This window comes from Diplotaxodon limnothrissa, linkage group LG15 (assembly GCF_057381915.1).
Source record: "Diplotaxodon limnothrissa isolate DT_005_m linkage group LG15, D_limnothrissa_male_GT1.1, whole genome shotgun sequence".
In the NCBI taxonomy this organism is placed as follows: Eukaryota; Metazoa; Chordata; class Actinopteri; order Cichliformes; family Cichlidae; genus Diplotaxodon; species Diplotaxodon limnothrissa.
The window spans coordinates 24,480,952-24,504,870 of record NC_140610.1 but is presented as its reverse complement, the minus strand read 5'-3'; the positions used below and the strand labels follow the sequence as shown (position 1 = coordinate 24,504,870).

Genomic DNA, 23,919 nt, shown 5'->3' with positions numbered 1-23,919 from the left:
TTAATGCAACACATTTGAAGAAAGGGAATCAACCATTTCATACAACCAAGGATGTCACGACTCTGAAACAGACTGAAATCATGTGACAAACATGTGCAGTAAGCCGTATCGTACCATTATACTCATGTAGAGCTGGAATGATGAAGGTTTTCCGGTAACCTAGAAATATATTAGACACTTAGTTTTGCTTTTGCTCATTTTAAAACAAAATATCAATCGGATTGTTTGGTGTAGTAAAAATATTTTTTTCTCTGTATTTTGTTAGAAATTTTCTTTTGAAAAACCTCGAGGCGTAAACCACCATTGCTGGTTTTCAGAGGACTGTGCCAACCCAAACAAACATCTGATGAAGCTGGTCCAGTAAATTGGTCTAAACGTAAAAATGCATTCAGGATTTATCTTCTTTGACATCCTCATTGGTCCCTTTAAACATCATTAATCAGATGCAGCAGCTGCAAATTATATATATACACACACACACACACGTGTATGTAAAAGAGACATCGATAGCAGCACCCACTTCCTATTTCTTCCCTTTGCCCCTCGATTTGGCTCATCGATGCACAAACACTGATCATCTCTTAACCATTTCAAACAAGACAGATTCTGGTTCTATATGTTAATTATGTTAATGGTTTTAAGACATGTAAAAATAAAGGAATCTTGAAATACAGCAGGAAAGAAAACAAGTAAACATTTGTGTGACTGGAGAAAAAAAAAGTTCTGTGTTACAGCAGCATGTTATAAACTTTAACTCACTATTAAATCTAGTATTTAAACCTACTTGCACCCCTCGGGGGCAGGAAATGAGAAATGTATAGATTTCAGAAAAGATACATTTTTGTTTCTCTGACAGTTTGTAGGACAAAGAAGCAGCACACTGTCACAATCAGCAGGGCTGATTGTGTGTAGAGTGAAGGGTGGACCCAAATGCAGACGGAAACAAAAGGCAAAATGCAAGGCTAACAATAAACTAAACTGGGTGAGCTAAATTAACTTAAAAACCTACAACAGGAACATGGACTTGACGCGAGGAGACTTGACGCAACTTCTTGGCTTGCAAACAAAGCAGACGATCTGACAATGACACACTGAAAACACAGGACTTAAATACACAGGAGGTGATTAGGGGAAGTGGGAACACATGGAGGAACAGCTGACTGACATGAACCTAATGACAGGACGGGGGAAGTGAAACTAAATGCAATGAAGAACACACGACTCCTTCAAAATAAAACAGGAAACACTGAAACTAGACATGACAACACAAGCTTAACAGACCTAACACGTGATGAACGATACAAGAACTCAAACATAGAAACCAAGGAAACAATAATTAATAACTGCCTTTCCTTAACTAAAGCTAAATAGCAATGACACAAACTAATCACATATCTAAAATGAGACAAATACAAAATGAACTCAGAGCGCTGGGTCAGAGACCCAGCCTGTGACACACACTGAGTTATCGGCCCAGTACGGTGGCCAGCAGGGCCATTCGGATGTACATGCCATTCTCCGCCTGACGGAAATATGCCGCCCTCGGGTCTGTGTCCACCTCCACGCTGAGAGAGAAATAACAAAGAGAAACAGATCATTAGTCCACTTAATCAACACAATAGCAAATAATGTAAGGTGGGTTAAAATAAAATTCAGTTCAAATTTAAGTTAGTTAAAAGAAATCGTACTGAAATTAGACATTGTACACAAAACGTTACATTTCTGCAGCCCATTTAAGGGCTCAAGCAACATTTAAACAACACAGCTGGAACTGATATTGTTGTCAGACATTTGACTGAGCGCGTCTCACCTGATTTCATTGACTCTGGGCAGCGGGTGCATCACCACCATCTTCTGTTTGGCTCCAGTCATGATGTGAGGAGTGAGGACGAACTGACCAAAACACTGAGAGAAACAACAGAGTCACAGTTAAAGATCAAAAATACTCCGGGATCATCCATTCACATGAGACCTGAGCTGATTGGTTCTGTCTGCACCTATGAATGCTTAGCTAAAGGGTTCCACTTCCATATTTCCCCACACGCTTACATCTGTAGAGGGGTGAGGGAACGCCTTCTTTCTCGCATATCTTCTTGTTTTCTTAAGACAATTCTATTTAATAGTTTTGCCTCTAGAAATATTTCATTTGGAAAGAACTTTGTGACGAATAACTGAACAAATCAGCTGCTTTCCACTAAAGATGAACTCCAAATGCAGGCAAACTCCAGCTTCACCAGATGGAGTCAGTGGAGTTTGCAGTGCAGAATAGTGGATTAGGGAAAATGTCACCATGAGACCAACTGAACGATATCAAAAACGATTACCGGGCCAGCATGAGGCAGGAAGCACCAGGCCTAACTACAGATGTGCTGTGAGTATATGCAAGTATCTGTGTCACAAAATAAAACCCGTCGGTGAAATGAAACTTACGGCTTTGTACTCCTCCTCAGATGCAAACCTCTCCTTCTGGATCCTCGTCATGTAGAGGACGTCGGTGTCAGGCAGAGCCTCCTCGATGCTGTCAAACTCCTCCTGCAAACAAACATGTTTTTTTAAATTAGCAGTTTTTAGTACATATTTGTGAAAACTCCTCTTTGCTGTGTAACCATGTTTAGTCCTCACCTGTTTGATGCCCTTTGAGGCCACGTAGCTGACGATCTCTGCTGGCATGTGGAGGTTTTTGGGAGCCACGTAACGCAGAGTGATGCGGTACTGGGTCAGCAGTTTGGCGAGGGAATGAACCGTTCGGCCATGTTTCAGATCTCCAACCATCGTTATCTGACAGACGCCACAGTTTTAACATGTTTTCATGTAAAGTTTTATTCTGGCTGAAGATTAAATTAAAAAGGAATCATGTCGCTCACCGTCATGCCGTTGACCGTTCCCAGCTCCTCTCTGATGGTGAAGACGTCCAACAGGGCCTGAGTGGGATGCTCCCCGACACCGTCGCCAGCATTGATCAGCGGCTTACGGCACTGACGGGACGCGCTCTGAGAAGGAGGAGTCACGTGCATAAGATATTAAAAACTCATCTTCAAACTAAACAAGCATCAAAAAACACACAACAGGGTGCTGCTGCAGTTACTTTTATGACCAATTAGTCTTTATTTTCTGTTACGTAAAGAAAACTTTTAATAAAAAAAAGTATCCATCTAAAATCCACCTCTACAGCTCCAGGTGTTGGGTGACGCAGCACGAGGACGTCAGCGTAGCCACTCATGATCTGGACAGAGTCCGCCAGCGATTCTCCCTTCAGCGAGGAGGAAGTGGCCTCGCTGGAATGGACGACGGAGCCGCCCAAACGCTGCGAAGGAACTGCTGGTGCGACCTCATAGAATATGGAGGCCATTACTTTACCCTGAACAGGAAGGCATGAGGAATGAGGGATTACTTTAAGGTACCTCATCATTCTATAACTTTGGTCATGTTTGATACGAACATCCACCATTGTAACAGCACATAACTGAAATTAGTGAATAGTGCAGTAACATGAGGCACGTTTAGGAGATACCTTGAGTATTTCCAGGCTTCGTTCCTTCTGAACCATCAAACGTAAAGTGTGAGCAACATTGAACAGGTGTGAGATCTGAAACAAACGAAGGACACAAAAATAAGCTTTTGTTCAGACCCGAGATCTTGTTTTAAACCTGTCAGCATTCCCAGAGTGTGTTTCATCTTCTTCGGCGTACCTGCTCCTTGCTGAACTGTCTGACAGACAAGATGTGCTGTCCCACCAGTGGGTGAAGCAGAGGAGACATCTGCAGGTGTGACACCTGACCAGGAGGCACCTGTCCTGACCCAGACTGTGGGGACAGCAGCCTGGACAGTGGGGGAGGATGGCTGTACCCGTCAACAGCAGCGGCTGGTGGGAGCATGACCATCTCTGTGGGGATAAGAGTCGCAGTGTATCAATGACTGGAACACAGCAAAGGTGTTTCACTGAGAATCAGCAGGAGAACATCAAACAACTTTAATTAAACTTGTTTTTATACGGCAATGAACAGTTTTGACATACTTGATTAATGGACATACCAGCTGAACATGTGAAATGATATGATAACATCTGCTTCATTTTTTAACCCCTCTTTCAACTTATTGATACCTTTTGCCTAAAGAAGGCTTTAAAAATCCCCTGTTAAGGCCAGTGTGGCGAGAATAAGGCACGGCGGGACCACGGAGTATCATTCGGAGCCATCTTTATTTACATCTCACCACTACACACCCAAACCCCTGAGTCCCCGTGTTTTTAACTAGGCGGGCGTGATTAAGGATGCCGTGCAGGTACGTCTGCCCTCCCTGCACGGCACCGCAGACCACGCCCCACCACAGCCAGGCAGGCTGATAATACACTGGTAGAAACATTGGGAGAAACCCTCGAGGTAAAACAAAAAACTGCTGTTCCAAAGCATTCTGGGAGCTGTAATACCTGGTGGCAGGCCGGGATCAGAGGCACGGTGGATGCGGGGCGGCAGCAGGTAGCGGCTTTCTCCACCAATGCGTCGTGGGCTCGCAGCTCGAGTCCGCACTCCATCCCGGGGTGGAGTTGGACGCCGACGCTCAGGAGTCTGATGGAGCAGAATTAATGTAAACAAAACACATGAAGTAATCCCCACATAGAGGAGTTCAAGAAACACTCAAAACAGTTCTAAGTACAGGCTTTAAATGTTTTTGTTTGTAATTAAACTCTGTTAGCTGTACGTTCACCATATTCTGTGAACTTTTTAGATGTCATCTACGCTCATAAGAAAGAAGACCGGGGATATAAGCACCGGAAAAGAGCTTCCTCCAAACGGTGGCGTCTAAGACCTCTTTCTTAGGAATAAAGTGAGGAGCTGCTATTCCTCCACATTTCAAAAGGAACAAGTTGATACCTGCTGTTTGCCTCCTACCAGACATTTCAGGCATGGAAGAAACACCAACTTTAATCACTGATCTGAACCTCTCGATTTTGCTTGCTGTGTCTTTTACAGCATTTTAAACTAATTACATCTAAGAAGTTCTTTTATTCAATTTGTTGAATGAAATTCTAGTGTTTTCTTTCAGTTACGTTTACTTAGCATCAACTAGCCGATATCTGCTGCTGTGTGCACGTTCTTCATGGCTATGGCTGCTAAAGAAGTGTGTTAGTGTTGGCAGATAACTTCACTCTTCTTAAATCTGGTCAATTTTGGCTCCAAAAATAATCATGGCGGTGGCCAAAACACCAATGTGATGTAATATTATTGTAGAGTCTTTATCTTACAACAGAAAGCATGAAAGGCAGCTGCATTATTACCGCATTCACTTTTATTACCATTGGAGTTTCTTTGACAGGTTCTGGAGGATGGGTGGAAGAAGTGGGCCAAGTCTTCACATCCTCACCGTAACCTGGAGGCACGAGCACCTGAAGGAGACAGGACACGTACTTTATTAGATCAACTACATTTATTCTCTTTGTTTTCTTGTTCAAAAGCAAAACGCACGAATGCTGACCTGGCCGTCGATGTAGGCCACCTCTCCTCGCAGGACCACGCGGCGGACTTTACCTTTCACCTTCATACCTTCGAAAGGAGTCCACTTAGACTTAGTGAACTGCATGGCCTGAGGAATAACCCACTCCTGCTCGAGGTCCACCTGAAAGACACGTAATTGATAAATAATTAGGAACATATTTCATCAGAGTATGGATAGGCTGCTAATTACTGTATCAAAATAATGTCTCCTTAAAATGAATTCCCTTTAATTGTGTTTGTCTGTTTACCTCCACGTAGGTGTTTTCCTGAACGGGCAGGTTGAAGATCCTGCGTGGATTGTCATAAAGACGTCTGGTAATATCATCCAGAGTCAGACGTCCATCACTGACGGCGGTGAGCAGCAGAGGCAGCATTGTTTCCAGACCGGGGTAACCAGGAGGAGGACGCTCACTGTTCTTCTCGTCTACAGAGTGAGGAGCTAGCAAAACAAAACAAAAACCGTACAGTTCAGGAAGGTCGAAGACAAGTCGGTCTGCATGATTGGTGACAGAAAATGAATGCTCTCTGACCGTGGTCTGTAGCAAAGCAGTCGATAATGTCCAGATTTTCCCAGAGTGTCTCCATGTCCTCGCGTGTTCCCAGCATGGGTCGAACCTGCGCTCGACCGTCGCCGATCTGCGCCACATTGTCCTCACATAGGAAGAGGTGGTGAGGGGCGACCTCGCATGTGACCTGGATGCCCTTCTGCTTTGCAGCTCGGATTACCAGGATCTGAAAACCATTAAGTAGTATTAAAACTGTAGGAAAGAATCAAAAAAGTTAAGATAAGATGCACTTTAACAGCCGAAGCAATCGATAATAAAACAAACTAATTAAAAGTAAATTACCTCAAATCCACTAAAATAGTTTAAAATAAAGTTGCATAAAATTAACAACAATAAGAAACAGCTCTTTACCTCCTCTTTCTTGGCCACGTGACAGATGTGGACTGGCCGCTGGTACAGCTGGGCCACCATGAGGATCGCCGCCACCGTCTGCTTCTCAGCGTGAGCCACGATGGGCATCTGCTTGGGCCATTTCTCAAAGTGCTTTAAACAGATCCACACGGTTAGGGCTGAAGCATCTCTAATGGCCTTCCAGCAACACTTAAAATCCAGCCTACCTCCAGCCACAGGGAGACGTTGTCCATCTTGAGGGTGGAGTATGTGTCATTCAGGTACATCTTCAGACCGGCGGTCTGGCTGGCGATGGGCGGCAGGACAGCAGCGTTGTCCGTGGCAGCGCCCACATACAGGGCGTAGTCGCAGCGGCTGCCTGCTTTGGCTAACTGGTGACACAATATAACAGGAGTCAATGTCATATCGCTTCAAATTTTACTGAATACTGAAGTACTCATTTCTAATCTTGTCCTTTCTGGTCACTGCCAACAAAAATCTTAACATTTCTGCATTAACAGGATCAGCCAACAGATTAAAAAGTGAATACAATTTAAAAACGTGGGTTTACCTTCTGCACCAGAGCCAGATTATTAGCATCAGTGATGGCGGGGGAAGTGTTGGGCATCGCACACACCAGGGTCACTCCTCCTGCCAGAGCAGCTGCTGTGCCTGAGGAGAAGTCCTCCTTATGGGTGGCGCCAGGCTCCCGTAGGTGAACGTGGACATCGATCAGACCTGTGATTCAATCAAAAACCAAAATACTTCACCCGGTATCTTTGTACTAGTTTGTCTGCATAGCTCGACTTCAAATATTTAGAAAAAAACAGTACTATGTGAAAAAGAATTAAAATGAGAAGCTGAACTATTAGTGCAAGTAATTAGTAAAGCTTTTAGTAGGATGAAGTATTTACTGTTTAAAGAACCTCAGTCTTTGAACAACTTTGCTTTAAAGACTCAAGAATTCCTGTTTCAGAAACAAACATCTAACATTACATTAGTGTTGTTGTTGCCGTTTACGACCACTCACCGGGCAGACGGACGAGTGTCTGGGATGCCATGCTGTCAACATGAGTTTTCACTGGTGGAGTCCTTCCAATCTGACGAAGAGCCTGCAAACGAGTCACCCTTTATTAATCATGTTCCCATAGAACCACATCACACAAACATCCTAACAAAACAAAAAACAAACAACAAGAAAAAAACAGATCGCGTACCTGAACAAAGAGCTTGGTGCACTTGATATCGATGATGAGCGGGACAGAGTAGTCGATAGCCATACGCCTGGTCCTGTAGCCTTTGGTGACAAAGGAGGAGAGCCTTCGACCGCCGCTGTTCCTCATGGAGAGGTTAATGACAAGGTCGAAGTGGTTCTCCTCCAGGTAGTTCATGATGCTGCGCTGCTTCTCTTTGGTGGCACATTCATCGCTGTCGTACTCCTCAAACGGCCAATCGATTGCAGTCACCTGTACAAGGAGACAAAACAAACTTAAAGTTTCTATCCTGATTTCATCCTGTCATAGATTAATAACACTATATTTTAAGTATTAAAGTACTTAAGTGAACGCCACAATTATGAACAATGACATTTCTAAATAAATTTCTGCTGTTTTTCAAAAGCTCTAGCAAAATAAAACATTTTTACAGTTACATTGTATCCATGTATAAGTGCTGCTCATCTGGAATCTTTGGTTTAATGTGCAATTCAAGAGGAATGATAAAGATGTAAAGGGTTACCAGGATTAAAGCATTTAAAAACAAATACACACAAACACGACCATATTCATGAGTCACTCACAGATGTGCCACTGCAAAATAAGTCGATTTTGATTTAAATAAAGTTTGTTACTCCAAAAAACGAAGCCTGTGTTAAAAGAATTACCTTGACTCCATGCTCTGTGTAGAAGTCAGCCGTGCCCATGCTGGCATACAGGTCATATCCCAAAGACTCCAGGGCCTGCACGGTGGGCAGCAGCTCACTCTTGTTCTGCAAACACAAGTCAATGCAAATAGTTTGGATGAACAATAAAATCATAACATCAGTGCTGAAAGCTGGAAAAATCTATTTCGTTTACTATGCTTCACACAACCGGAACACTCTGCAGCTGCTCCTTAAAATCAGATCACTCTTAAACTTCTTAAATCTATTGTGGTAGACAGACAGTTTCAGTTTCAGCTCATCTTATCTGACATCGATGGCCTTTTCATACAGTTCCATTTGCTGTTTTTTTAACCCAGCATTCATATCTTTAGACTTCCCTGAACCACGGTCGCCCCTTAATATAGTTTTTATATTTTCAGGCAAACAGATCATAATATTTCAACGCCGCAGAAAAATAAATGTGGTTCGATGATTTTTATTCCATTTGTGTTGCTGAGATAGTTTTGATCGAGTTTAACTACATCTGGTCTCATGGTGATAATATTTACAGTTATCAGCTGTTGGTGGAATCATCAACAGCTGCTGCAAAAACAAATAATCAAGGTTTGTTGCTTTTCTCGTTAGGAAAGTAGCAGATGCATAAAATCTGTTGTTTATTCCCATGTGACTGACCAGCCACAAAAACATCTGCACCTTTAATGTGCCACTAAAATGCATCATTCGTACTTCCAGCTGCATCACTTGTGAGCTGAACTCACTGTTCACATCTGGATCCCTATCTGTTGTGTTTTTGTCAGTCGAAACCTTTAAGTACCTTATAGCTGCCGATGGAGAGCAGGATGTTCTTCTTGGGGATCTTGAAGCCTGTGGAGAGCATGGCTTTGAGGTAAGCCTCGTACCGGTTCTCCCCAAAACAAGCTACTTCTCCAGTGCTGGTCATCTCCACCCCGAGCACCACATCAGCTCCGGCCAGCCGAGAGAAAGAAAACTGAGGGACCTGGAGGACATTGAAGCAATCCGTGATGCTCAGTCAGATGAGAAGACAAAAGTGATTTAACATGAAGGGAAATTTATGATTGCTTCCACACTGCTTACCTTGACTCCCACAATCCCTTTCCCTTTCATCAGGCCCACTGGCTCCACGTCCTCCCCCATAATGTACTGGGTAGCCAGAGCCACCAAGTCCACTCCCAGCGTCTTGGACACAAAGGGGAAGGAGCGAGAAACTCGGACGTTGCACTCGATCACTTTGAGCTGGTCATCCTGAGAGAAAAAACACAGCGGTGAATGAATGCTCTGACCAGTGTTGATAGAAGACATAACTGTCCTTTGCATTATTGACACAGCTTAATTTTCACAACTTAAAGAGGACTTTCAGGGTCTGTACTTTACAATGTAAACACCTTAAAGTAACGGACAAACAATGCCATCTGTGGTGGCTGTAAACGGGAAGAAACATATCTGTAGCTTGTTTTCCCAAATCTACAGCAAAAGCATCACATTTACTTTTATTTTTCATGGAGGTAACTTGTTAGTTTGCTTGCTCTGCATGAAGATGACATAACTCTTATATGAACGACTGGCACCAAGCTCAGCTTCTCTCAAAAACTAACACTGCATTAATCTTTGCTTTCCTGGTGTCCTTGGTACTCGCTCTAACGCAGCGGTCCCCAACCCCCGGGCCTCGGACCGGTACGCGAGTCGTTTGGTACCGGGCCGCGAGAGTTGAGGCTCAGGTGTGAAATGTATAGTTTTCAGGGTTTTTAATCAGTTTTCAGCGTTATTTTGTTATCGTTTTTATCGTTAACTCTGTTTTCCTGGATCTTTTCATGTGTGTTATGAATAAATCTTTTTTTGGTACTGGTACTAGTTTTATTTTGTTGTATTTATCTGTGACACCTTAAAGGCCGGTCCGTGAAAATATTGTCGGTCATATTGCGTGGCGCAAAAAAGGTTGGGGACCGCTGCTCTGACGCATAGTTTTTTTGTTTTTTTAAATGACCCCAGCTGCCTTTTAAAAGCTTCAGGAGCACAACAATGAGGTCACCTGAAAAAAAAAAAAAAAAATCCATGTAGCACTTGTATATTTCTGTTACACCAGAAAATAACCCCCAAACATTTCTATGTTTTTATTAAGTACACGCAATATTTTCACTCTCACATTTTACTCTGTACTGGAAGACTTGTTCATTTTCAAGATTCATTCATCCATCCATTTTCTTCCACTTTATCCGGAGCCGGGTCGCGGGGGCAGCAGCCCAAGCAGAGAAGCCCAGACCTCTCTCTCCCCAGCCACCTCCTCCAGCTTATCCGGGGGAACACCAAGGCGTTCCCAGGCCAGCCGAGAGATATAATCTCTCCAGCGTGTCCTGGGTCTGCCCGGAAAACCTCGCCCAGGAGGTATCCAGGGGGCATCCTTGTCAGTTGCCCGAACCACCTCATCTGGCTCCTTTCGATGTGGAGGAGCAGCAGCTCTTCAAGCTTCTCTCAAATAATTTTTCACCATATAAACTAAGGTTTTTTTATTTAGGCGTCATAGTTCTGAAGAGAGATATGTGTTTTTTAATAGGTGGACATTTCTGCCAGCAGGTTGGGGATTAAAAAGGTCGATCATGCTTGGCTAATTTGAGCAACTGTGCCAACTTTACAAAACTATACGTTTTTATACCACAACTCCCCGTTCAGCCTTAAATGCCAGAAGAAGAAGACTAGTCTCCCTAAATCTGACTCTGTTTATTACCGGAATCTGGAAAATACTGTAAGAAAGCTACATAAAGTATCAGCATTGAGTAACAATTTAAATTCACGTCCTCAGCAACAGCATTTAACAGTATTTCCATGTACTTCTTACCTTTGCAATTAACTGCAGGTTAAACGGCCCGGTGACTTGCAGCTCCTGACCGATGGCGTGAACGATCTGCATGATCCTCTCTATGGTTTTCTGATTGAGGTCCTGAGGCGGTGTCACCAAGGTGGCGTCACCAGAGTGAACTCCAGCGTTCTCCACGTGTTCAGAAATCGCAATGCCCATCACTACACCGTCACATGCGACAGCGTCCACGTCTATCTCCTGCGAAATTTATAAACAGTACAGCCTCAACTCAACTTGATAATAATCAATAATTCTGCTGTAATTATCAGGTCTTTAACTACCTTAGCCTCCTGAATGAATTTAGAGATGACCACAGGGTGTTCCTTGGACACTGCTACAGCGTTACTCAGGTATTTCTCGAGGTCGCTGTCACTGTAGGCGACGTTCATGGCCGCTCCGCTCAGAACATACGAGGGGCGAACGAGGCAGGGATAACCGACCGTCTCGCAAAACTTCACAGCAGACTAGAGCAAAGAAGAAACGTAAACGTCATCGAACGCTGGCTTTGCAACTATTTTTCTTAGTGTTGTATGTACAATAGTAAATAACAGTAAATATAATTTACTAGCATATTAAGGCAACATTTGAGGGTTAAACATCTTTAACTTTACAGACCGAGACATCGGTGACATAAAACGAGCTCATCGTCAGTCTGCTGTACCTCAGTGTCTGAGAGCTCCTTCCACTGCGGCTGGCTGATGCCGATGGTGTCCAGCATTCGGGAGAACTGAACCGGTTCTCAGCGCTGTCGATGAACTCGGGCGAAGTCCCCAAGATGTGGCACTGCTGGCGGTGCAACGACATGGCAATGTTGTTGGGAAGCTGGCCTCCCATAGACAGGATCACTCCCTCTGGGTTTTCCCTTTCATAGATGTCCATCACCACCTGAAAGATGCATAGAAATACTCATCTCTAACCACGAAACACTGCAGATTAATACGTGTACAAGGAAATTAATAACAGTGTTAGAAAGTTTGAGGGGATGACTTGCAACAAAGAGCCCAGAGGCTACTTTCACCCAAAATGTGAGACTTGAATCAAGTCACATTCACCACAATCACACTTTCCCGTATCAGCTAAAACTTACCTCAAAGGAGATCTCATCGAAGTAGAGGCGGTCGCACATGTCGTAGTCTGTGCTGACTGTCTCGGGGTTGTAGTTCACCATGATGGTCTTATAGCCCATCTGCAAATGGTTTGATGCTTATTTCGTAACATTTGGATTACTGGCTCTGGGGTGTAATAATACGTGTAATAATCAACACAATAAATGACAAAAAAAGATCTAAATTTGTATGTTTTTTCATAAATAAGTAAATTAATCCTCTCAAGCTAAAAAAAAAAAAAAAAAAGTTTAGTAAAGGAAATAAAGAGATGAACTGAACATGGAGGCGGTTCTTCCTGCTCCCTGGATTCAATTTCAGTGAGGTAAAAGACTAACTCAGTCATAAAGAGAGCATCCGGTATTAAAGTCTCACGTAGGCCTTACCTTCCTGAGCTCGGTGATGCACCCAACAGCGCACCAATCAAACTCCACGCTGCTGCCGATGCGGTACACGCCCGAGCCGATCACCATGACGTGCTGATCGTTGAAGCTCAGGTCGTCCTCTGTGCCGTGGTAGGTCAGGTACAGGTAGTTTGTGTAAGCCGGCCATTCAGCCGCCACTGTGTCAATCTGCTTCACCACTGGCAGGATGGACCAATCGTGACGCAGCTTTCTGACGGCCAGCTCTGTGCTGTTAGAGGGAAACGTGGATTCAGTGATAGAGGACAAACCAAGGAAGTTTGGATTCTTTAAAAGCACTTTATCTAAAATAACATTTCATGCTGATAATACCCTAATCACAGAGAAAGTTACCATTAAGTTAAACTAAGACAGTGATTATTTCCTTTCCTACCCACCTCTGTACAGCCAGTGCTATCTGCTTGTCTGAGAAGCCCAGCTGCTTGGCCTTAAGCATCACCTCTGGAGGCATGGAGCTCTCATCCTGGACGGAAGGAAATTAATCCAGCATCTTAATCCATTTCGAACAGCTCTTAGTTTTTTCACGTTATGTCTTATCGGCCTTACCTGATTGTAGGTCTCCAGCAGCAGCTCGTGGTCGGCGATGTTTTTCATCTTGTGCAGGAACCAGCGGTCGATTTTGGTCAGCTCATACAGCTTTTCCACAGTGTAGCCAGCTTTGAATGCTGCCGCCAGCACAAAGATACGCTTATCTGTAGGAGTCTGCAACTCCTGGTAAGCAGAGGGAGCACAACATACTAACTGTGAAGTAAAGTGCTGCTAGTTATTTGCCAGCCATGAGCATCAGCACAGACATTTGGGCTTATTTTCTCAAAATAAATAAATAAAAATAAATCAGCCACACACATAGTAGCAGAACATGATTAACAGCATGCAATGAAACATTCCTCAAAAAACCCAGAAGCAGGAAGCATTACAGTAGTAGATCGCTCAGGGGAGATCTGGCACCATCTACTGGTCCCGTTAAGACAGAACAATACAGTTTTGACCTTTTAAAATGTCCTTATCACAATCATTTATAGGGTCACCATCCTAATAGAGGCGTAGTAAAACAGATCAACATGCTTTAATGTGCAGCACCATCACTCATCCTTAAAAGTCGATGGCATTGCATAGCAAAAGCACTAATGTTGTGTTCTGACCAAATATGAAGCAAATCATTGCATGTTTGGCTGAAAATGGTTAAAAATCTTTCAACCTGGGATAAAGTATTTGCTGACACTGTGCACTGAACAGGTCGTGCAGCAGCAAGGCATTTTTTAACCAGTACAACCATTTAACCTGGACTTCAGCTATGGGAGGTTACCTTTTCAGAGACAGGCTTGATGGTGTGGTCAAAGCCAACACAGTTCTCATCCACCATCCTCAGAGCTTTCTGGAAGGCTTCCTCAAAGCTACGACCAATAGCCATCACCTCCCCTGTCGAGGAAAAGGTTCAAGCACTGAGCACAATATCCATAATAAGCACCTGACTTACTGGCTTCTCTGCCCGCACTGGTAAAGGTTAACTTTATAATCAAACTGTGAAATAAAGCAGTAGAGTAAAACTTTAATGCCCTCATGGAGAAATCTGCTGTGATAGCAGTGCAGAAAAAATGAATAAATAAGAATAAAAAAGAAAGAAAAAACATAGTAGGTGCAAAAAATGACCATCTGAATTTATTGTTAGCTTTACTGAGACCAAACTAAGTATTTTTAAAATGCTCTGGAATACTAACAGTACTAAATCTACTACCTATTTACAATTTGTTACAACATATTTTTGTTCCAAGCTCGCTTTTGCCTCTTACCAACACTCTTCATGGAGCTGCCTATCTTGGTGGAAACCCTGAGGAACTTGCTGAGATCCCAGCGAGGCACCTTCACCACACAGTAATCCAAACTCGGCTCAAAGTTTGCCGTCGTTGAGTTTGTCACTGAGTTTCTGGACAAAAATACAGATGCAGTGCAAATATTTTTCATTGGTGAATCGCTTAATTTAAAGGCGCTTTACAGTTAAGACATTTATGCCAAAAAAATTTAAAAAACTACAATGCTTATGTTGCAACTGCTCAAAGCAGCTTTGTCAAAACAATAACTTCAAATTAACCAAACTGCCAGCTGTGCAGGTGATGAATATCATCTTGTTTCCAAATTTCTTTGCTGATGAAAAATTGTGAGCACGTTTATACTAAAAAAAGATTGAATTTCAATGATCAGATGTCTTTAAGTGTAATGATTGACTAGCTACATGTTTCCTGGGTCTGTGTGACACTGTGGGGTCCACATGCAGTGAAGGCAGAGAGTCTGTGCTGCCTTACTTTACAGGCATCTATGCGTCACAATTATTTTTTGGTCGTTTAATATACAAAAATTGATTTTAAGCTTGAATACTTTAAACCCCACTTTTAAAAAATGTTCAGTTTGGCAGAATACTGGAACGTCTTTGTTGGATGTCATCATTCTGTAAAAGCAGCGATGCCCCTGTTAGTTCATTATCCGCCGTTCTTAAGCTGAGAGACGTACTTGAGCTGTGGCAGTGGGATCCCCAGACCAAGTTTAGCTGCTACGTAGGCCAAAGGATAACCAGTCGCTTTACTGGCCAGAGCAGAGCTCCCTGACAGGCGGGCATTCACCTCAATGATGTAGTACTGCAACACATTATACATAGAAGATACAATTCAATCACAGACATTACGGGAATTAGACCAGGAGCAGGAATACCAGCTCCCCATGCACACAAGACCTGTTTAAAGGCCTGTTCTGATACATAAAGCCTATTCATACAAATCTATTCCTGGTTTGTATGAAATGAACTTGGTCACATTGATACCTAAAACAATTTTCTTTTAAAACTTATTGAACTAGGATTTACATAGCAAAGGCTTTTTACAACCTTGTTATGGAGCCAAAACAGTAAATGTAAGCCGTTGACATACCTGGCTGTTACATTATCTGCAGATCCAGCCGCACACTCTGTACATCCTATAGCCATATAAACTGTATATACTTCAAGTCATGTTACCACCCATGCTTATTTCAATATACCTACACTTTCTGTACTATTCATTACAGCATGTCACTGGCTTTAAAATAAGGAAATGCAAAACAGATCCACTTTATAGGTGAACAGTCCTATTTGTGCTTTTCATCACCCAGGTCTTCACATATATGCTTACCTGTTCAGATTCGGGGTTAAGAGCGTACTGGATGTTACACTCTCCCACGATGCCGAGATGTCTGATGACTTTAATGGCCGTGTTTCTCAGCATGTTGTACTCGCGGTCATTAAGCGTCTGACTGGGAGCCACTACAATGGATTCCCCAGTGTGGATACCCAGTGGGTCGATGTTCTCCATATTACACACCTAAACAAGAGGAAACAACAGCCACTTTAAATCGCCCTCAGTTTTTTTTTTAGTGAGTATAAACCGTTTGTTCTCTGGTCTCCTTTTACTCACAGTCACACAGTTGTCATAGGCGTCCCGGACCACCTCGTACTCGATCTCCTTCCAGCCTTTCAGGGATTTATCCACCAGCACCTGAGAGGTGTGAGCGAATGCTGCCGTTACCAGAGAGGTCAGCTCCTCTCTGTTGTTGGCAAAACCGGAGCCGAGGCCTCCGAGAGCGAACGCTGAACGAACCAAGACGGGGTAGCCAAGACGCTCAGCAGCTGCCACCGCCTACAGCAGAGTTAATCAGATAAATTTAGACTTCACTGGGGCAAAAAACAATCCAGAAGCTATTAATTTATAAGCGAACACGTCTCCTCACCTGTTCCACCGACAGAGCTGCTTCACTGGGAGCTACATGCTCATTGATCTCTTCCATTTTCTCCACAAAGATTTTTCTGTCTTCGGTCATCTCAATGGAGGAAACAGGAGTTCCCAGAACCTGCACTTTATATTTCTCCAGAACGCCCAGCTTGGTCAGCTCTACACCGCAGTTCAGAGCAGTCTGACCTCCAAAAGTCAGCAGGACGCCGTCCGGGCGCTCATTTTTTATCACCTGTAACAACAAGATGTAATGACACGAAGCACTCACAACACATGAAAATGAGACAAACAGCTCTGTGGATTTCACACTGGGAATTTCATCCCGTCCAAGACATTTGGAAGTCTGCAACTGAACTAAAAGCAGCTTAAGTGATCTTTGATTTTTTACTGTAAAAGCCTTTTAGCCTCTTCGTTTCCACTCTATACTGCCATATGATGGATGCAGGTAGAAAGCTGAGCAGGGATTTTTATATCTTTGAGCCAGCACATTTTTACAGAAACGTATTATGAACACTGAAATTTAAAAAGAAATAAAAATAATAACATAAACTACATTAAATAAACCTGGGCAAAGAAGGTAAAAATCTGAGGGAATATTTGTCCTCAAACTTGTTTCTTTTCATTATCATTATTAATCCGCACTCTTATTTTTCCTCTTACTAATTACTGGCTGTTGTCTCTATATTGCATCTATATAAAAACCAGAGTGGAGCAACGAGCTCTCTTTAGTCCACCAGCACCACCCTTTATCTTACATGATGACTTCCATGGAGCCGCGGATTTAAGGGCTGCAACACAAAGCTCATGTTTTGCCTTTGCTTTTAAACACTTGTGCTGCATTCAAGTGTTCAACCAAACAAAGTGATGGACCACGTAAAAGTATCTTATCCACAGTAAAGAAATAAAAATAAAGGTTGTCCTAGAACCCACTGTCCCAATTCCTACAATACAGACACAAAAGAAGACTGAACTACCTTCAACAGTCACCAAAGCTACAAACACACCTGTACAGAACTGCTCTGTGTTCTTTGGTGGGCTGTGATTATGTGAGACCCCCTCAGTCTTTTAGACAAACACAAGCTGGGGTCAATACTGACTGATCTGAAAAAACAAAACAAACAAAAAACAGTTGACCTACAAATTTCACTGTGTCCACAGTTTCTCTTCTTTCATCAGTCACAGAGTTGCAACAGAGAGAATCCATACCTGAGTGACGTACTCTGCTGTAATCGGCAGAAAGTAGACTTTGTCAGCCAGATCTTTGGAGGTCTGGACAGTGGCAATGTTGGGATTGATCAACACAGTCTGGATATTCTCTTCCTTCAGAGCCTTAATAGCCTGGAAAACAGAGCAGAGTAACATCAGGAGGCACAGAAAAAAGTCCTCTGCGTTCAAGTGTTCTTCTTTAAATCCTGAATTAACCCTCCGCTTTACACACAGCCCAAAATAAGACCAAATAGCTCCTGTTTCACAGACCTGCGAGCCGGAGTAATCAAACTCTCCAGCTTGGCCGATGGACAGTCCACCTGAGCCTAGGATGAGGACTTTTTTGGATCTGACATGCCCTTCAGCCTTTGGGGAACCAGTGAAAGTGAGGTGGTCCATCAGACGCTGCTTCACTGGAAAAATATCACACAAATTGCTACTTATTAGTTGTTACACAAGCCAGACTTACAAGGGTTTCTCTTCTTCACAGGCATAGTTACATTACTACTATTAAATACCAATTACTACTGAAAACTACAAAAGTACTTTAGACATAAATTAATATGCACCACAACATTTAAGATGATAAAAAATGAAAGTTAAATTGGAATACCAGATTTTCCAGTGTTGCCCTCTTTATGGTCTTTCACCGTTTCAATGAAGACATCAAACAGGCCGACCAGATCTGTAGGACCAGCCATGTGCTCTGGGTGGAACTGAACACTGGATGAAAGGGACCACAAATGATTTAATTGGGTTTTTTCCGGCCAGTACAGAGGCACTTAAGGTACCAGAACCAGTCACTTCTAGAGTGAATCACCACTGGACTCCATCTTTCACCGACTGTTACCTGAACAGAGGCTTTGTGTTGTGTACGATGCCCTCGTTGGTGTGGTCGTTAGCATTTGTGAAGAGCATGTCCCAGTCTTTGGGCAAAGTGTCAGGGTTGACAGCGAAGCCGTGATTCTGACTGGTGATGAAGCAGCGCTCTGTCCCATTATGGATGCACGGTTGGTTGTGTCCACGGTTACCGTACCTGAGAAACAAGAGGAAATAACACACTAATTAAAAGATGGATAAAAGACATTTCCCACAGTTAACAAAATCTATAATTATACATTTAGCTTAACCAAGGTGCCCTCTAATGAGGCATTATTATAGCAGAAGCTTTAATTGTCACGGCTGCCGAGGCGAGCCGCGTGGAGTTGGAAGAAGGACCCAAGATGCAGGCAGTGGATGAGATACCGGTGGTTTTATTTACAGAGGTGTAGTGGCAAACAAACAGTGGGGCATAACAAATAACTAAATACACCTAAACTGGGAGAACTAAAAATAACAGACCTGGGAGCATACGACAACGGGATGAGAAGCAGCCGAGGAACAGGACACCGTGGAACACAGGGTAACAGACTGACACAGCGTTACACAGACGAACCAGCAACAGGCAGGAGAACACACAGGGCTTAAATACACACACCAGTAATCAGGGGATGAGAAACAGGAGGGCAACACAGCTGGGAGGAATCTGAGCTGACGGAACAGGGGAAACGTAAACTGAGCACACTCACATATGACACAGACCTTCACAATAAAACAGGAAACTCAGACACATGGAACCAGACAAGACATTGAACTAAACAGACAGATTCACAAACAGATGGGGTGACACCATAGACAGACAGATACAGACGCGGACACAGAGGCAGACTGAATATAACACAGAACTTAAACAATCATCATCAAGAAAATGATAACGAACTAAAAGTGCTGGGTCACCGACCCAGGACCATGACATTAATTAACTTGGCCTTTAGATTGTTCATCCAGGTACAGACAAAGCACATTTTAGGACGACTTGTTTGACACTTGTAGTCTTTCAGAAAGAATCTCCACAAACAACCTGTAATCTGTCTGATGGGATGCCAGCCACATTCCAGCAGGACACATGCTGCCCACTCCGACCTTCAGACTCAGCCTGATAAAGCTGCCATCGACAAAGTCTCCCATAATAGATATGGCTACAGAATTTGGCAGACGTGTTTATTCAGCCTTTTTCAGAACAACGACGCTCAATCCAACCCTCTAGTGATCATAAGGGAGACGCCAGAGTGCTGAGAACAGCAAAAATCTGCATTTCACAAAGAAAGTGAGAGCGTGTTATACAGTACAAATAAAATGTTCACGTTTCTCCAACGTTGTCTTCCCAACAGTTTCACCGGATGGCCAGGAAGCGTTCGCAGTGTCTTCTCGGGCGCTTCTCTGGTGCTGATAATTGGCGTCTGTCTTGTGTCAGTGACGTAAAAGACGGATTTAATGCGACACGACCATTCAAACAGCAGTCGCTTTCTGAAACATCGGATATGTATCGGATTCAGTACCACATACGAAAGTGACCCAGATCGGATTTGAAAATATCGGATTTGTGCCGTTCACACGGTCAAACCATGATCGGATATGGGTCGCATAGGGTCAAAAAAATCGGATTTGATGCGCTTTCGCCTGCAGTGTGAACGTAGCCTTAGTTATCCATGTCCCAGTTTAGTTTTCCATACCATTCTGCAATAAAGCAGCTTTTTGAGTTTAATTTGGTTGTCGTGAGTTTTGCATTTGGGTCCTTCTCCTGCCTGTACACAGCCGAAACACAACACAATGATCCTGCCAGGAAGGCTTGCAAAATATGAGGACGTCCTATTTCACAACTTTAAGACAAGTCCACATCTACACTAGAACATACAGTGAGTTCTTCATTCACATGTGCTCACCCTTTCCACCAAAGGTCATGAAATTCAGCTTCTGACCAGCTGTTCTCACAACAGTGCAGCTGTGGGGCCGGAGTAAAAAGATGGAGCAAAGGTAACTTAAACAAATTTAAATAAAATGTTTTCACACCATCCACCTTCACTCTGGATCTTTTTTTGTTGTTGCTCATGAAGGATATTTTTTTCTTGTGCTTTTAAATCACTTGCTGTTTAGTCCAGCTCCAGCTAACAACACCAGAGCAAGCACTGGCTAACAAGCCTGCGGAAGGGTTTCGAATTTATTACAAAGAGAAAGAGGTGTGTTAAATTGAAGAAATTAGTAATCATGTTAAGTTTACAGGACTGAAAATAATTGAATACAATTTTCTTATAATGGAGCACCATTACTTTTTGATAGTAAACGTTGGTAAAAGTTTAAAATCACTTAAGAATCAAAGTTTAACAATTTATCTTTCAGGTTACGGAGGTGTTGAGTTTGAGGTACTCACTTCATCTTGTAGGTCTTGGCTCCAATGACCAGAGAGAGCAGCTGGTGTCCGAGACAGATGCCAAAAACTGGCTTTGGTTGGTCCACAGAGATCACCTTCCTCACGTTGTTGATGGTGGCCTGACAGAGCTGGGGATCCCCGGGACCATTACTGACGAACAAACCATCAAAATCTGGAAAAAGATGAGAAACAATTATTTATGTAACCACTGATAAAAGTGGTACGAGTTCCCCTGAAGAAAAATCCCCGACATAGCGCGTGTTCCTGACCGGCGGTGTCCAGCGGGTGGTCCCAGGGTACGACAGTAACACGGGCTCCTCTCTGAGCCAGGCAGCGGATCTGGTTGTACTTGATGCCACAGTCCACCACTGTGATATGAAAGCTGCCGCTATGATTGAACACTTTTGGCTCCTGGAGACAACCAAACAGAGAAACATCTAAATATCTGACAGGCACAAAACAAGCAGCAAGCTACCTGCTAAACAATATGTTTTGAGACAACTACAGACAAAAGCTTTTTATTTAGTTTAAAACCTCTTACTTGAGCTGAAGTGTGAGCGCTAAACTTTTCCTATGTTTTAGAGCTTTAAAAAAAACCTTCACAAAATTAGATCCACAGATCAAATCTCCAAGTTTCTAGTTTATCAGTAACATAAATAACGCCCTCCATTAGCACTCGAGAGCTGGCAGAGCTTCGATGGGACTGTAACAAAACTCCTGGTGGTTACCTTCATGGAGACCTCTCGGACCAGGTTCCTCTTGTCGGGATTATCGAAGGGAATACTTTCCTCAGGAGTCCCGTCCACTATCAGCTTCCCCAACAGGGTCCCCTTCTCTCGGATCTTTTTGGTCAAGCAGCGGGTGTCAACACCTGAAGAAAATGGAAACAGTTTGTAGCATTAAATTGAAAAGCTTGCATCTGATTATTTTATGCATTAATATATATTACAGATGCTGAGCAGTTTTCCAATTAAATTACGCCCATTTTTATTCTGGGTTTCTGACCTTGTAATCCAGGAATGCCTTGCTCTTTGAGCCACTGGTCCAGTGACTTGGCTGAACTCCAGTGACTGGGACTTTCAGACAGTTCTCCAATAATCAAAGCAGCAGCGTGGATCTTGTATGACTCAAACCACTGAACAAGACAACAACAGATGAGACAGTGTGTTTTATCAGAGTTAAGACTTCTTTCATTCAGATAAAACCGTCCCACAGAAGAAAAGAAGAAAAATCCTGACTCGCTTTTCCACTTTAAATATGTTAATAAGTTTGCAAATTAATTTTCACCTGGAGTTTAAATAACCGCTTACCTTGCTCAGCCCGAACTCTCCCTCTTCATCCATTGGCACACCATAGTTGCCAACCAGAGGGTAAGTGAGGGTCAGCAGCTGGCAGCGGTAGGATGGATCAGTAAGAGCCTCGGGGTATCCCACCATCCCCGTCTGAAACACTAAACACACAAAACATTCTTGAGTACATCATATCAACTACAAGAGCTTAAATCTGCCAGACAGTTAATAATAATTAGGTTTTTTCTTTAGAGTCAGAGAATATTAGCAAACTGAGTTCTTTTCTTTTTAATGCACACTGATGCACTTTCAATAACAATGAAACTCTTATGGTTTAGGACTTGGATGACTTTTTATCTCATAATTATGATTCTCTCATATTTAGTACAATTATATCTTTGTATCTCAAGTGTTGTATCTCATGAGACGATATCCAATTTTTTTCTTGTAGTTCATAATAAACAGTCTCATTATTAAGACATCCCATATTACCTGATATTAAAATTATTTCAGTCGTTGCTGTTGGAAAATACAGATAAATGTGGAGTCTCTTGTAGTCTGAGTGATCACTCAGACTAGAAAGTGCATTAATTACCAGTATTTCCCATTTGATTAAATGAACTCATGCGGCATCTTTAACTGTCTACATATGACTGTTTATTGAGAACGAAATGTGTTTTTCGATCTCTATAGTCGATTATTTTATTGTGTTCTACCTACTTGTGTTTCTGTAATAAACGTTTGAAGGGATTATAACACCTGGCTGGAATACAGTCGCATTCCACCCGGGTATACGTCCTCCATCCAGCATACGCTTACATTTTTATTTATCATTTTAACGTTGCGTGACTCATCTCTGCAGTCACGCATACTGAATGTCAAAATCTGACCTGATCCAAAATCACTATTATCTTATCTTTAATTCGGCATGCTTATTACGACACAGCAAGCAGTTTCCTAGTCACATCTGCCTGCCAAAATACACACAGGTGGGCTCTGAAGGTAGAGGTGGGCGCATGGCTGTGATGGCGTCACCAAATTCCACTCTTTTTCAATGGAGTTTGGCACTGGGGGGGAAACGTTAGGAGGATTTGGCGCTTTACAACTCTGAACCATGAGCGTCTTGGAACAAAGGGGCAAACCACACCACACATCCAGATTACACAATGTACCAAAGCAAATGTTTAACCCATGCTGAGTTATATTATACACAGGTGGACTATGCACAATAATAAACTGAGAGTCTGAGGTGAATTAAAACAGTATAAATCACGTACCAATTTCTCCGGATACCGACATGCTTGCACCAAATTGGCGGCCTTTGAACGTCGTCCCGTCCTCCAGGATCAGGGTTGCCATATTTTGTAGTGATTACAGCTGAAGCTAATGCCGGTCTCTGCAATTCTTTTGGTCCTGGTAGAGATCACGCTGAGATGTTTCCAAGTATCAAAGTATCACTTTATTTCCCAATCCCAATACAAATGCGCGTTTGGAGATCAACACTACATACAGTGCAGTCCTATTCTAAAGTTGATCTGAAGAGTTTTACACAGCAGCTACAGTTATAGTCTCTGGTCTCCTCCTCCTACAGTAAACCCCCCACAGTGGAAAAACACTGGTACAGTGGCCAGGTATGCTAACACCCTGACCCCCATCTCCTTTTAAGGAAATGTCCATCCACCATTGTCTGCCCCTCACCCTCAGTAACTCTTGCTACTGTCCTGAGGGTGGGGGTTAGATGTCCCACTGCCCTGC

General features: G+C 43.0%; 1 protein-coding gene and 1 pseudogene across 2 annotated transcripts; both read right to left on the bottom strand.

Moving 5' to 3' along the window:
- Positions 1–1,404: 1,404 nt before the first annotated feature.
- On the bottom strand, positions 1,405–6,541 carry LOC146617602 (multifunctional protein CAD-like). Its single transcript, XM_085373646.1, has 14 exons — positions 6,410–6,541; positions 6,023–6,224; positions 5,741–5,931; positions 5,473–5,613; positions 5,294–5,383; positions 4,427–4,565; positions 3,690–3,883; positions 3,512–3,586; positions 3,164–3,358; positions 2,865–2,990; positions 2,623–2,778; positions 2,431–2,532; positions 1,811–1,905; positions 1,405–1,565 (listed from the first exon to the last, which is right to left on the bottom strand). Exons 1-14 carry the CDS (start codon positions 6,515–6,517, stop codon positions 1,466–1,468), a joined length of 1,914 nt encoding a protein of 637 aa, XP_085229772.1. The 5' UTR covers positions 6,518–6,541; the 3' UTR covers positions 1,405–1,465.
- Positions 6,542–6,561: 20 nt separating this feature from the next.
- LOC146617601 (multifunctional protein CAD-like) lies at positions 6,562–23,548 on the bottom strand (annotated as a pseudogene). The gene is made up of 30 exons (XR_014906893.1): positions 23,442–23,548; positions 22,186–22,325; positions 21,881–22,010; positions 21,604–21,746; positions 21,145–21,286; positions 20,876–21,047; positions 18,479–18,664; positions 18,242–18,351; positions 17,899–18,041; positions 17,629–17,760; positions 16,421–16,654; positions 16,108–16,329; positions 15,826–16,014; positions 15,173–15,297; positions 14,458–14,591; positions 13,974–14,086; positions 13,214–13,408; positions 13,045–13,124; positions 12,632–12,878; positions 12,230–12,328; positions 11,804–12,027; positions 11,424–11,606; positions 11,122–11,340; positions 9,366–9,533; positions 9,085–9,267; positions 8,271–8,375; positions 7,606–7,854; positions 7,419–7,500; positions 6,960–7,126; positions 6,562–6,780 (listed from the first exon to the last, which is right to left on the bottom strand). The product of XR_014906893.1 is annotated as a multifunctional protein CAD-like (transcript).
- Positions 23,549–23,919: the final 371 nt, after the last annotated feature.

Excerpts from the sequence above, each read along its gene's own strand:
- LOC146617602 (XM_085373646.1), bottom strand. The coding sequence starts at position 6,517 with ATGCCCATCGTGGCTCACGCTGAGAAGCAGACGGTGGCGGCGATCCTC. Across the intron at positions 6,225-6,409 it reads ACGTGGCCAAGAAAGAGGAG|ATCCTGGTAATCCGAGCTGC; the intron begins GTAAAGAGCTGT and ends AATGGTTTTCAG. Across the intron at positions 5,932-6,022 it reads CTGCTTTGCTACAGACCACG|CTCCTCACTCTGTAGACGAG; the intron begins GTCAGAGAGCAT and ends TTGTTTTGCTAG.